Raw genomic sequence first — 12,826 nt, forward strand, 5'->3', positions numbered from 1 at the left:
GCGTAGCTTTTTTAGCCTTTATAGTAGCTTTAGCGCCCCAAGAAACTCACAGACCAATTGACACTACTCAGCCAATTAGATCTGTGCATTACGATGAGCACTGAGACTCCAGTGATTGATGCGCACACGAGGTGAGAAACAGCAGTCAGAGAAGAAAGTGAGTCAGAGGGAAGTTATCACGTCGTGATCTAAACAGACAATTGTACTTTGAATTTAAATTAACATTCAGTTGTTGACTACACAAGATGTTGATATACTTACCAGGCAACTTCACTTTACAGTATATGGCACTGAATCATGAAGCAAGTTAGACATTATGATGTTCCCGACCTTTGCTTGAGGATATTTTCTCTAACTGGACCTTATTGAATGTTAATTAAAGACTCCTGCTTTAGACTCTCGAGTTAGGAGTGGCCTGTAGGGATAAAAAGAATCCTATGATATGTAAAGAAATTTTAGTGGTGCACATCAGTGTTTTGAAAGACAAACACAATTCTCCAGTAGTCCATCCCATCCATCCATCCATCCATTTTCTTAGCCGCTTCTCCGTCAGGGTCACGGGGGGGGGGTGCTGGAGCCTATCCCAGCAGTCATCGGGCGGAAGGCAGGATACACCCTGGACAAGTTGCAAAGCTGCTATCAAAAACTTGGATATGCTATGAGTGCAGTTGTTATTCAGCATTTTACCTACTGCATCAAATTAATCAGCACTTAGGTTTTCTTTTCAGTTAAACATGCAATAGGTTAGTGTTCTTGGGGTACTGCTGATTATCAGAAAAATGTGGTATCATGATAATAAAATGGATCATGATCATGATCAAATCCTCCTCCCACTTAAGTACTGTGTTGAATGATTCAATTTGAAGACCGCTTTAAAAGTGCACTTTCAAAACCAGTTTAATTCATATGTCGCAACAAATGAACAGCATAAGGAATTTTTTTCTGTTTCAGTTTGAGATTGTGCCTGAAGATGACCCAATGAATGCCATCGCGGCTTCATCAGCTCAGAGCTGCCACACAGAACTGCTGAAAGCCATCACTGCCAAGAGGTAAACATCTAATGCAAATAAATAAACCATTTGACACTGCAGTAGCTAAAGTGCACTGCATTATACACGTGAAGACTTGCTTATTGGTCAGAAATTTTGCAGGCATTAAAGTGCATCACATTTGCCATCTTTCGAGCCCAAACTCCTATTCCATGTGAAAAGAGACACTTAATGTCTGTGTATCACAGTCAAAGCAATTATAATAAAGCTTACTGGAACCAGTGTAACCAGTCAGTTTGCTGGTGTTGTACATTTCGTGACCCATGAGCAGCAATATCACTAGATCACACACTATCAGTTTTTGGAACAGCAGGTGAAATGCTGAAATAAACTTACAAACTGCACACGTTTTTTGGGCTAAAATAGGATGGAAAATCTCAGAGACTGATGTAATCTTTATTCAACAAGATACTGTTTGAAAAGAAATTCTGCATGTGACTAATCACTGTTTATTCACTGTATTTAACTTAACTGAGGAAAAAATGAAACATAAGATGCAGCCTATGCGAATGTTGTGGCATATTTTTTATATTATATTGTTTTTTTCCAGTGTCCTAAACTTGTAAATAAACAAAAAGCGTGCACTAACTTTAGCACAAAAATGGCTTATTAAATTTATTACCTCATTTCCACATAAAAATCAATAAAACCTGTAGTTCATGGGGTGTTCAGACTTGCATGAAACTGTATGAGGGCTCCAAACCGCTTCAAAGCAGAACTCGTACAGATAAGGAGTGTATGCATGTCTTACCTCCATGCTCTTAAGTGCTTTTTATCAACAGCAGGGCAACAGGGATTTTATTTGAGTGATAATTTTAATAGATAGGGATAAATGGATAATCCTGAGAGCTAAGTGAAAGATGTGGCTGAAGCTACATTACAGCTTTTCCAATTAATTTCAATAATTATGGGATTTCTGAATTATATATGAGCCAATGACTGAAATAGTATAGGCTGTGTGTGTTTATCAATGGTAGAACTGCCAGGTCTGATAGATTTTCAGACATATATAAAATTGTAACATTAATAATATATTATACAACAGTTAGTTTCGGCCACGCAAGCTGATTATTTGAGAAGCGTTCTAACTGTGCATCACAGGTTTTTCACAAACACTATCACTCTGCTGAGATGCTGTTGCTAAGCAATGGCTTTGACAGCTGTAGGAGACGCTCAAGCCATTTGAATGTTTTTACTTCTTACTTTGTCACAAGCAGAAAATGGATACTTTTAAGATCACATTTGACCTACAGCCTATTTGATCAGACTAAACTAAATTCCCAAACTGTCATCACCACTGAGCAGCTTTTCAGTCGGCAGCTGTGACAGAAAAACAGCTAAACAACCTGGAATCAGCCAGAAATGAGCTCAGTACCATTCGCCAAATGTTTAGTCTGATCTTCAGAGTCTGACCAAATCAGACTGAGCCATAAAACTGCTGCAATAAAAAAAGAAAGAAAAGAAAAAGCTGCTCAGTGCTGTTTTGGAGTTTAGTGTAAGGATCTGGAGAACGAACTGCCAGCTGTGCAGCAAGTGGGCGGCGTTTGTTGCTCTAGCATAGTAGCAACAAGCTGTTTGTAAAGGAACTATAATTTAGCGGAAGGAACTGCGAACATTAAAACATATTAAACGCCACGTTCACGGAGATTGTGTGTTATCACTGTAAGATCACAAATGTGATGATCCACGGTGACCAAGTCACAGCTGTGATGTCATTTCGCTATAACACACTCCCTCTCGTGTTCTATTGCTTAAATATTATTTTGGAGGAGGAAGGCAAGATCAGCAGCATTAACATATGTGTTTTAACAGGGGCCTGCCCTTGACCAACATCGTCCCTTCTGGTGCAGACTTCTTTGGTTTCTCTCACCCAACCATTCAGAACCTGATTCAGAGCTGCCCTGGAGCTCGCAAGTGCAGCAAGTGAGTGAACATGTATATGGATTTCATGCTGTATAATGATGTCATTTTAAAGTGGAAACAGTTTGACTCAAAACATAAAGTTTAGACTTTTTCACCATGTTTAGATGTAGACATTGAGTCTTAATTTAAACAGTGGTGATACGTAAAGGTGATATAATTCAACAAGGGATGCTTAAAATTAACTTTTGTCATCCTTTATATAATTGAAATGAGCAGATATGCAGTTTTCCTATGTGGAAAAAGTAAGTACACCCCTGCATATATCACTACTTCAGATGTGTCCAGTTGAAATCTGGTGCACCTGATCAGGTGCTGATGGTCAGTACACTGTTAGACAACATCTTGGAGAGCCCTCAGACATCTGGTCTGATTTGCTCTTTGTTATTAGATTGTGTGGTTTGATCATGCCTAATGTCTGTCTGTCTGTCTGTCTGTCTGTTTATCTCTCTGTCTGTTTATCTGTCTATCTATCTGTCTATCTATGTCTGTCTGTCTATCTATGTCTGTCTGTCTATCTGTCTGCATGTCTAATCTGTTTGTCTATCTATACTGTTAAACTGAAACATGTGATCTACTTTCTTTTCATGACTATATTTTTCAGGATTGTTTAGATCTGTTTTTGTTTGTGTCTGACTGTCTTTAGTTATATCTGGGTGCGATTTGAGGTTTGCCGACCAAGTGAAGGACAGGCTGCACACACAGTGTCTGAGGAGGATGCAACAGTGAACTTCGAAGCTTTCCAGCGCCTGCTGGGTTGTGAGGAAGGCTTGGCAAATCAAAACCTTACTGGAGACCAGAGCAGTTCAGGTCAGCCAAACAGAGCTTTATAGTAGTGTGACTTAACGTAGAACAAAGCTTCCTATATTACCTTTTTAGGAGGGCTCCAAATTCTCTAGTCAGCCAATATTAAATTTATTGATTGCTAATCAGGGAATGCTTTATTTAGTCTTTTCCATCACAAGTATGCCAGAAAGCAGTCTACACACAACACAGAGCAGCAAATGTTGGGTTGTCAATAAAAATAAACACAATTCTGCATAGTTAGTCACAGTTGTGCATTTTTAAAAGTACCACAATAATTAAATAGACTGTTCTGCTCGTGCTCCTAAACAACAGTATCTGTTCTTATTTATTAAATGTATTCCTTTATTCATTTATAAAATAGACTCAATAGGCTCAAGAGAACAAGGGAAGGCAGCTGAGTGAAGTAGTCTGGACAGGCTGTAACACTTGAACAGATCAGGCCATTAAATGTCTTAGTCAAGACCGTGTAGTCAGTGCCACTGTAAACTGAATAAGGCCTGTGTTATGTTCAAATGTTCTTTTCCTGTACTTGTGCTACTGTGAACTTGAAGTAGTTGAAGCTGACTTGGAGAGTCAGCAGCACAGCTGGTCAGCAACTTGCTTGATTGTGGTGTAATTAAACATTTCTTAATGCGATGAATGTGATGCTTTTAACTTTAAAGAACATCTTCTGCTCTTATACATTCATTCGTTCATTTGCAGTTTAAACTCAATGGAAGCACAAGGGACCATAATAATTATTATAACAGCACTTTTTATTTTACAGTGTTTTGACATATTTAAAAAAACTATATATATATATATATATATATATATATATATATATATATATATATATATATAAAGTGAACTGAGTTCTGTTAAAGAGAACCTGGAAAGGAACCAACTGCAAATGACCCTGTTCATTTTGTGTTCACAATGTAAGTGAACTATAAAGAGGATTCAGTTTTCTTTCTGGACATTCAAAATCCCGGCCCACTTTTTGTTCTGACCACAACTCCGTTAGAACTTGAGAGGAGGTGAGAGAAACCACCAGACCCACTTGCTGCTCTCCTGTTGGGCACACTGAATCGATTGGCCAAAGTGCATCGCACAAAATTGGAAAAATGACCCTGGGGGTCTGCCGCCGTATGTTCCTCACTGAACTCCATCCGGCGAAACTCTGCATCAGCTGTGAATTTTCATTCTTTCAGCGTTTGGTGTTAAAGCAACTGAAACACTGTAAAATCACACGGTTCTTGCATCTTATCGCTTTAATGTGTCAACACCTTATTGTGAGTAGAACCTTATAAATAATCCTTGGTCTGTTTTACCTGCTGAAGTGCTGAGGACCGTGGTTGTGTGTATGGTGAGCCTCGAGGTCTTCACCATAAAGCAAAGCTAAATCGGACTGGGGCTGTTTTGTTCTTTCAGTGCGCAAATCAATTGAACCACAAAACAAACTCCAAACGAACCAAACTGAGACCACATTGAGAGATTGGTTCGGTTCATTTTTGGGGCCGTTTAGGGGGGGTCTGAGATCGTTTGGCATGTTCACATATGCAAACCAAACCATGACTCAGTGGTCTGAGTCCACTTAAGACACTGAATCAGCCCAAGTGTGAAAATGCCCTTTTTAAATTTTAAAGTGGTTTATACAGAAATATGTTTCAAGCAACGAAACGATAACTACCATCTAAATGAAAAACAACACAATTACAGACCACAGGCAAAAATCATCTACAAAGCTTTGACATATTCTGACCTAACTCTGGTCAAGATTTTAAAACAGCTACCTTACCATCATAATATTCTCTAACAACCTATTTCACCGTTTAGAAGCTATATGAGAAAATGATCCACCTGCTGAGCTGTAATCAGTAACATAGTGGAGCTATGACATCATGAGCTTAAAATATTATAAGCAGGCCCTTGTAATTCATGCAGAATTTAACAGGACAACAGTGTAACAAGAATAAGATGGGAGTCATGTGCTCAGAGTTTGTTTTCCTGGTGAGCTCATATAGGCTGCTGCGTTGTGATCTCATTGGACCCAGTTTAGTGAGACAGCAGGGCAACCAGCCAGGAACATAATCATTATCTAATAATAAGGAAATCGTGAACTCTTAACTGATTAGCTTCTTGTAATGTTGGCAAGTGCTTGAATACAAGAATTGAGATGTACAGTAAAATTATTTATAGTGGTGGTTATTATTAGTTACACTTATGGTATCGGTGCACTTCATTGGCTTACAGTTGCTGTGTTACCAACTGGGTTGTTAGAACAGCAGTGATGCAAGGAAATTTAAGATTTTGTGGCGCACTGAATCATTTTCTAAAGAACTGTGATGGAACTAAAGTGAGGTCAACGCTGTTCATTTTTATGGGATACATACACATCATCATCTCTGTTGTGGCAAAACCTCCTAACTGCAAAATGGTAACTTTACAGTAGAAGGAATAAACATTGTATAACTTTTTTTTTTTTTTTTTGAAAGATCTTTTTATTTGCGGGATTTAACCATAGCAGTAATACAGTCAACTGAAATGAATTCTTTTCCCTTTTTTTTGTAACCTTGTGAACTAACAAAAAATTAAGGAGAAAAGGGGTAGGAGGAGGGGGGGGGGAGGGGAGCATTTTACACATTATTTTAACACAGTATACAGATGGGCAGGGGAAAAAGGGTCCTTAAAAGCCTTTTAACATAAATCCCAAAGAATTTCAAGCCAGCTCAGCCTCTTTCCAGGCCAGAGACTTAAGTCCAGAAATCAACTTACGGGCTTTCTCATTACCCAAATAGTCCATATATGGGTCCCATATTTTGAAGAATAAATGAGGTTTGTCTTTTACGGCAAAGGAAAATACTTCAAAAGGGATAATACTTGTTACAGATTGTTGCCATTGATTTACTGATGGAACCTTGTCTGTTATCCAGAGACTCAAAATGCACTTTTTAGCACAGTACAAAAGAATAAACAATAACTGTGTGCCTGTGAAACCCTTTGGCAATCCATTTTTGACATCCAACAAGCAGATCTTGGCATCTAACTTAAAAGAACAAATGAAAAATCTTCTCCATCTCACCAGTGACTTTAGACCAAAAGTCCTGTATATGGGGACAAGCCCACAAACAGTGATATAGTGATCCAACCGCTGTATGACACTTGTTACAATATTTAGACAGTTTTGGATTCATCCTATTCCTAGATTCTGGTGTGTAAAAAAGACGGTTTAGTATTTTAAATTGCCTTTCCCAATCTGCATTACTGGCTAGTGCATGTAAAGGATGTCAACATATAGTTCTCCAGTCTTCCAAATCAATTGTACAATCTGGATTTTCATGTAGGGGTGTTAATAAGGAAAAGCAGTTACTGAATCCTTCTAGTCTCCTTACTTGCTTCCAGGTATAAACAATCTTCTTCATTATCATATTGTTTCTTGTTACTTCTGCAACAGTAGCCTGAGATTTATAAAGAAGATTATGAAGGGGAATATTCTTTAGCGAAGCCGCCTCAGAGCTAATCCAAGTCGAATCATTGATAAATCATTCTAGAATATATTTAAGCTGTGCCGACAGCTGATAGAGTTTCAGTGAAGGTGCTGCTAAACCTCCCAGTTTCGAAGGTAGACTTAGAAAGCTATACCTTAATCTTGGTCTTCTTCCTCGCCACATAAAAGAAATTAGGGTACCATTTATTTGCGCCAGATTTTTTCTTGATAGAAGCACTGGGATCATTTGAAAGATATACAAAAACCATGGTAGGATATTCATTTTAATTAAATGAATTACCCAAACAAAGATAAGGGTAAATTGCGCCATCTGTCTAAGTCACTTTTAACAGCTGAAAGAAGAGGAGCGAAGTTAAGTTTGAAGAGATCTTTTAGCTGGGGAGAAATTTTTATCCCTAAATATGTAAAACCTGACGGAGACCATCGGAATGGATTTATATCAGAAGAATTCTTGAGAGCCATGGCTTCACTTTTAGAGAAGTTAATTTTGTACCCAGGGAATGCACCATATATATTAATGATCTCTAGTAATCTAGGGATCGACTGCTTTGGAGAACTTACAAATAATAGAACGTCAAGGAAATTTTAATTAGGAAATAATTTCCTAATTTAATTAGGAAATAAGGAAATTTTATGCTGGCGATTCCCCAGAGTAATACCTTGAATGTCCATATTCTGCCTTATGGCTGTAGCAAGAGGTTCCATAGCAAGTGAGAATAATAATGCAGGGCAGCCCTGTCTAGTACCACGACGGATATTGAAATTTGTAAACCTACAGCCATTTGTTATAACAGCTGAAGATGGGGAAGTGTAAAGATTCTGTATCCATTTGATAAAATTATCCCCCACATCAAATTTAGACAAGGTAAAAATTAAATAAGGCCATTCCAGGTGATCAAAGGCTTTCTCACCGTCGAGTGAAATAACTAAAGACTGTGGGCAATAGGAAGATGCATGTTGAATGATATTTAGTAGCCTCCTGACGTTATGTGAAGAATATCTGCCCTGTACAAACCCTGTTTGATCATTAGCGACAAGAGATGGCAAAACCTTTTCTAATCTTAGGGCAAGAATTTTAGCTAATAATTTAAAGTCTATATTCAAAACGGAAATCGGTCTGTAGGAGGAACATTCTTCTGGTGGTTTACCTTTTTTTAGCACAACGAAATATTAGCTTCCTTTAAAGAGGCGGGTAGGGATCCTGACATGAATGAAAATGTTATCATTTCATGTAGAGGTGATATTAATGTGTCTACAAATCCTTTATAAAATTCTGCATTAAGCCCATCTGGACCTGGTGTTTTGTTATTAGGCAGCAACATAATAGTTCTCTTTATCTCCCCAACACTTATTGATCTACATAGATCTTCTTTTTGCTGAACAGATACTTTAGGAAGATCCAATTTTGGAAAAAAAAAATCATAGCCTCCCTAGAGTCACATTTTAATTGAGATGAATATAGCTGTTTATAAAAATTCCCAAAAATGTTGTTTATTTTGTTGTTGGCATATTTAAGGTTCCCCTTTGTATCGTTAATCCCAGATATGCTTTGGTTATATGATCTGCTTCTTAATAAATTGGCCAGGTATCTATTGGGTTTATTTGCGAACTCATACATGTGCTGCCTAGCTAAGAAGATAGATTTTTCTGCCTTCTTTGTCAATATTGCCTGTAAGGAGGTTTTAACTGTCTGTAATTCACTTAGCAGTTCATCTGATGGGAAAGCATTAAGCCTCTGCTGTATATCATATAATTCAAGCTCCAACTTCCTCTGTTCTAGTCTACTATTCTTTCTTTGACTAGCTGTGTAGGCTATCACCAAACCTCAAATATAGGCTTTAGCTGTATCCCATAATATACTAGGTGAGACATCTGGTGTATTATTTTCTTTAAAGAAATATCCTAGATGCTTATTCAAGTATTTCTTAAAATCAGGATCATGCACTAGAAATGGATTACAACGCCATGGCCTACTCTGGGCTGCCATATTAGGTGAAATTCATCTCAATAAACACCGCGGCATGATCTGAGATTATAATGTCTCCTATCGAACATGCATGCACTTTTGCAGTGACACCTTAGGAGTTAATATGAAATCAATTCTGCTGCTAGATTTGTGAACTGGGGAAAAGAATGTAAATTCTTTATCATTCGGGTGTAGAACACGCCAAGTATCAGCCAATCCAAATTCATTACAGGTGTCCAAAATTGCTCTGGCTCTACCAGACATTGCTTTCTATGATGGGGGAGATCTATCCAGCTGGGAAGAGAAATAACAGTTAAAATCCCCAGCAATCACGGTATTATCACAAATCCAATCTGCAAATTTAGAGAAAACAAGGGAAATAAAAACATTTGTTTGCATGGGTGGGAAGTATACATTCACAAATGAGACTGCCTGGCCATACAGAGAACCTTTTAACATAATATATCTACCAGCTTTATCAGAGATGGTCTGTACCTCTGAGAGTGGCAGCTGTTTATGAACTAAAATGAGTACTCCTCTACTTCTGCTACCAAAGGAAGCTCCATACACATCCCCCACCCAATCTCTCTTCAATTTTAAATGTTCTTTATCAGAAAGATGGGTCTCTTGCAACAGTGCTATGTGAACCCCTGATTTCTTAAGGAAACTAAGTATATTTTTTCTCTTAATCGGGTTGTGTATTCCTCTTACATTCCAACAGCATGCTTTAAGTCTAGCCTTATCACTCATATATTAAAATATATGTATATATTCATATATATGTTATATGTTTTCCTCTCTGACTGCAGTTTCAAAGATCCTTACTCCCGGATTATAAGTAAACATAATAAAACAGAAAAAGAAAAGAGGATAAAAACACTTCTCAGAGAATAAAAACTATGTACACGTAAAGTAATCCGAACAAACCGTTTGGGGTAGGCTCTGGGCATTTTTGGCCGAACTCTGTAACAAGTTCTACAACACGTTCTGCTCTCCGAACTTAAAGGGAGGGATACTGGACCAGTTTGTTTTCGGCAGAGATGGTCACCCTGCAGCACGTCTTTGCGAGCACCTCGCAGCCCTAACAATTAAAGCAAAAACAAAGTGTTTTTATAATACACACCATTCCACATAGTGCAGAGCAACCACTTTTTTTTTTTTTTTTCTCCGCTCACACTGGAGCCGATGTGAGCCGGATGAAGCAATTTGAATGCTTCTGAGGAAGGCAACAACATCTTGCGGTTGTCTGAAGAATTTCTCTTGGCCGTCGTGGCTGACTCGGAGCACCGCTGGGTATAACATATCAAAAAGGATTCCTTGATCCCCTAGCTGCTGCTTGACCAGGTGAAACTCCTGCCGCTTCCTGACCACCGTGGTCCTCATACACCGAAATGTGGGAGTCCTCATTCACCGAAATGTGGGAACCTTTATAAGACAGCCCCCATGCTCTTCGTGCTGCCTGCATAATCAAGACTTTATCTTGGAAATTGTGGAGCTTCACAATAACTGCATGGGGACGTCCTTGTAGCGGGCGGTGAGTGGGAGCGCGGTGGCATCTATCCAGCTTCACGGATCCATGCTTGAATGGGATGTTCACTAGCTGAGGAATCCAGGTCTTAAAAAATGAGGTTGGATTACTCCCCTCGGCTCCCTCTGGTAAGCCCATGATGTGAATGTTACACCGTCTACCTCTGTTCTCCAGGTCATCAATTTTGTCGAGGGCCGCCGTCAACAATTTGGGCGCGTGGTTCGTCACCATGTCGTCCGAATCCGATATACGCGCCTCTGCTTCAGTAATTCTGGATTCTACCCTGGCAATGTCGGCAGCACAAACTTCCAGCCTCTGTAGCACTGGGTCTATGTTCTTGTTGAAGAAAGTCTCCATTCCCTTGAGGACCTCAGCTGTAATCCTACTAACTAGCTCATCCGTTCTGCTACCACGCGCCAAGCCGCCATCAACGCCCGAGTTAGCTCTAGCATCAGGAGACGAGGGTTCCACCGCACTCTCCTTTGACGCCTTAGGCACCAGAGTAAGCTTTCTTTGTCCCACAGGCATGGTGGTGTACTTTTGTCTATAAGTAGTCGAATTACACTTGTATTTATCTGTAATATTCCGTCGGGCTGCGGGAGCACGGTCGCCACGCTGCTAGTCCGCCATTTACGTCACGTGACCCCCATCGTATAACTTTGAATGGAAATGAATCTGACTGTATTTTGTTCCGAATCATTTTTGAACATCTGGGTTGCTGCATTCATCACGATTTTTTAACATAATGTAAAGGGCAGTTGGCTTTGTCAAGTTCTGAAAATACAAAGTTTAGTTTGGACACCAGCGATATAGTTAATGCATACATTTAGTAGAGTGTGAAATTCCACTTGCCCTCCGTGGTGGTGAAGGTGTGTTGACCAGTGCCTTTTGGAGGTCTTTAGGTCAGCAAGCACTGTCCTGTAGAGAACATGGAATCTACAGTTTGATCAGCCATCACAAATTAAGATTGCCAGACCATGTTATTCTTGAAATGGTCAATTAGGGTTTCTATTTTTGTTCATTTATTGAGGAAATAAACATGAACGTCTCCTCTCTTCTTGCAGTGCGTCCATTACAGACCAGCGTTTCATCTCATCAGCACTTGCTGAGTTCAGCTTCTCTACACTCGACTCCAGCGAGCTCTCTGTCCAACACCTGAGGATGGCGTCCTGTTGGAGTGTGTGACTGTGCTGTATTTGATTTCATTTTTTTCACGGTGTTGCGAAGTGGACTGAGTGTGTTTGGTTAGTTCAAACTTTGCTGTGGTCATAGTGGTGGTGCTGCACAGCTGCAGGAGTGAGGAACGCTGGCTCTTAGCGACATCTTGTGGTCTTTGTGTTTTATAAACTTCACAGATCACAAAAAACTGGTGGTGTTATGTTGTATACATTTCTGTGAAGCTCAAATTTAAGTACCATGTGCCGTGAAAAGTTACCATTAAACAGAGCTTTTTTAAAATATGGCTTTTGTCATTTTTTGTTTTGTTCTATCATTTAAAATGTAATTTGTCATGACAGTAGATAAAGAAACCTCAATAGAAAAAGCTCAAAAAGTTCATATAATCTTTCATTCATTTATTGAACAAAACATTATAAATATTTTGGTTGGCAAAAGTGTGTATGCCTCAGTTTTGCCAACCATAATTGAATTGCCAGTTTTGGTATAGGTGATAAATAGGGTCAGGACGTTCAGTTAATTCTATGACAGTCAGGCCAATCCTACACTGTCTAAAGAAAAAAAAATGAGGCTTCACACTCAAAGTCTGGTCTTTACCACACACATTTGTAATCATGTATTTCAGTCAAATTTCTGAAGGCCTCAGAAAAATGTTTGCCAGCGCTCATTAGGCTGGAAGAGGTATGATAACTTGAACTGTTTCAACTGACAATGTACAAAAAGAAGTAAATCCAGCACCATTGTTAGCCTTCCCAGGAGTGGTCATCTGACGCAACGGACTCCAAGACTAAGACTGGGAGTTATCCAAGAAACCCAGGATGACATGAAAGGATCTCCAGGCCTCTGTTGCACTGGCCAATGTCAGTCCACAGTCAAACAAATACTTAACA

General features: G+C 39.1%; 1 protein-coding gene across 3 annotated transcripts in view; it reads left to right on the top strand.

The window, feature by feature from the left end:
* Positions 1-12,220, top strand: part of tbrg1 (transforming growth factor beta regulator 1) — a 42,602-nt gene extending 30,382 nt beyond the window's left edge. For all 3 annotated transcript variants that reach the window (XM_017701973.2, XM_017701975.2, XM_017701974.2), the window contains 4 exons: positions 952-1,049; positions 2,862-2,972; positions 3,616-3,779; positions 11,825-12,220. In XM_017701973.2, the coding sequence (XP_017557462.1) occupies positions 952-1,049; positions 2,862-2,972; positions 3,616-3,779; positions 11,825-11,919 (468 nt within the window). In that variant the 3' untranslated portion in view covers positions 11,920-12,220. The remainder of the gene's footprint in view (positions 1-951; positions 1,050-2,861; positions 2,973-3,615; positions 3,780-11,824) is intronic.
* The last annotated feature ends 606 nt before the right edge of the window (positions 12,221-12,826 follow it).

The sequence above is a fragment of the Pygocentrus nattereri genome, chromosome 7 (assembly GCF_015220715.1).
Source record: "Pygocentrus nattereri isolate fPygNat1 chromosome 7, fPygNat1.pri, whole genome shotgun sequence".
NCBI lineage: Eukaryota > Metazoa > Chordata > Actinopteri > Characiformes > Serrasalmidae > Pygocentrus > Pygocentrus nattereri.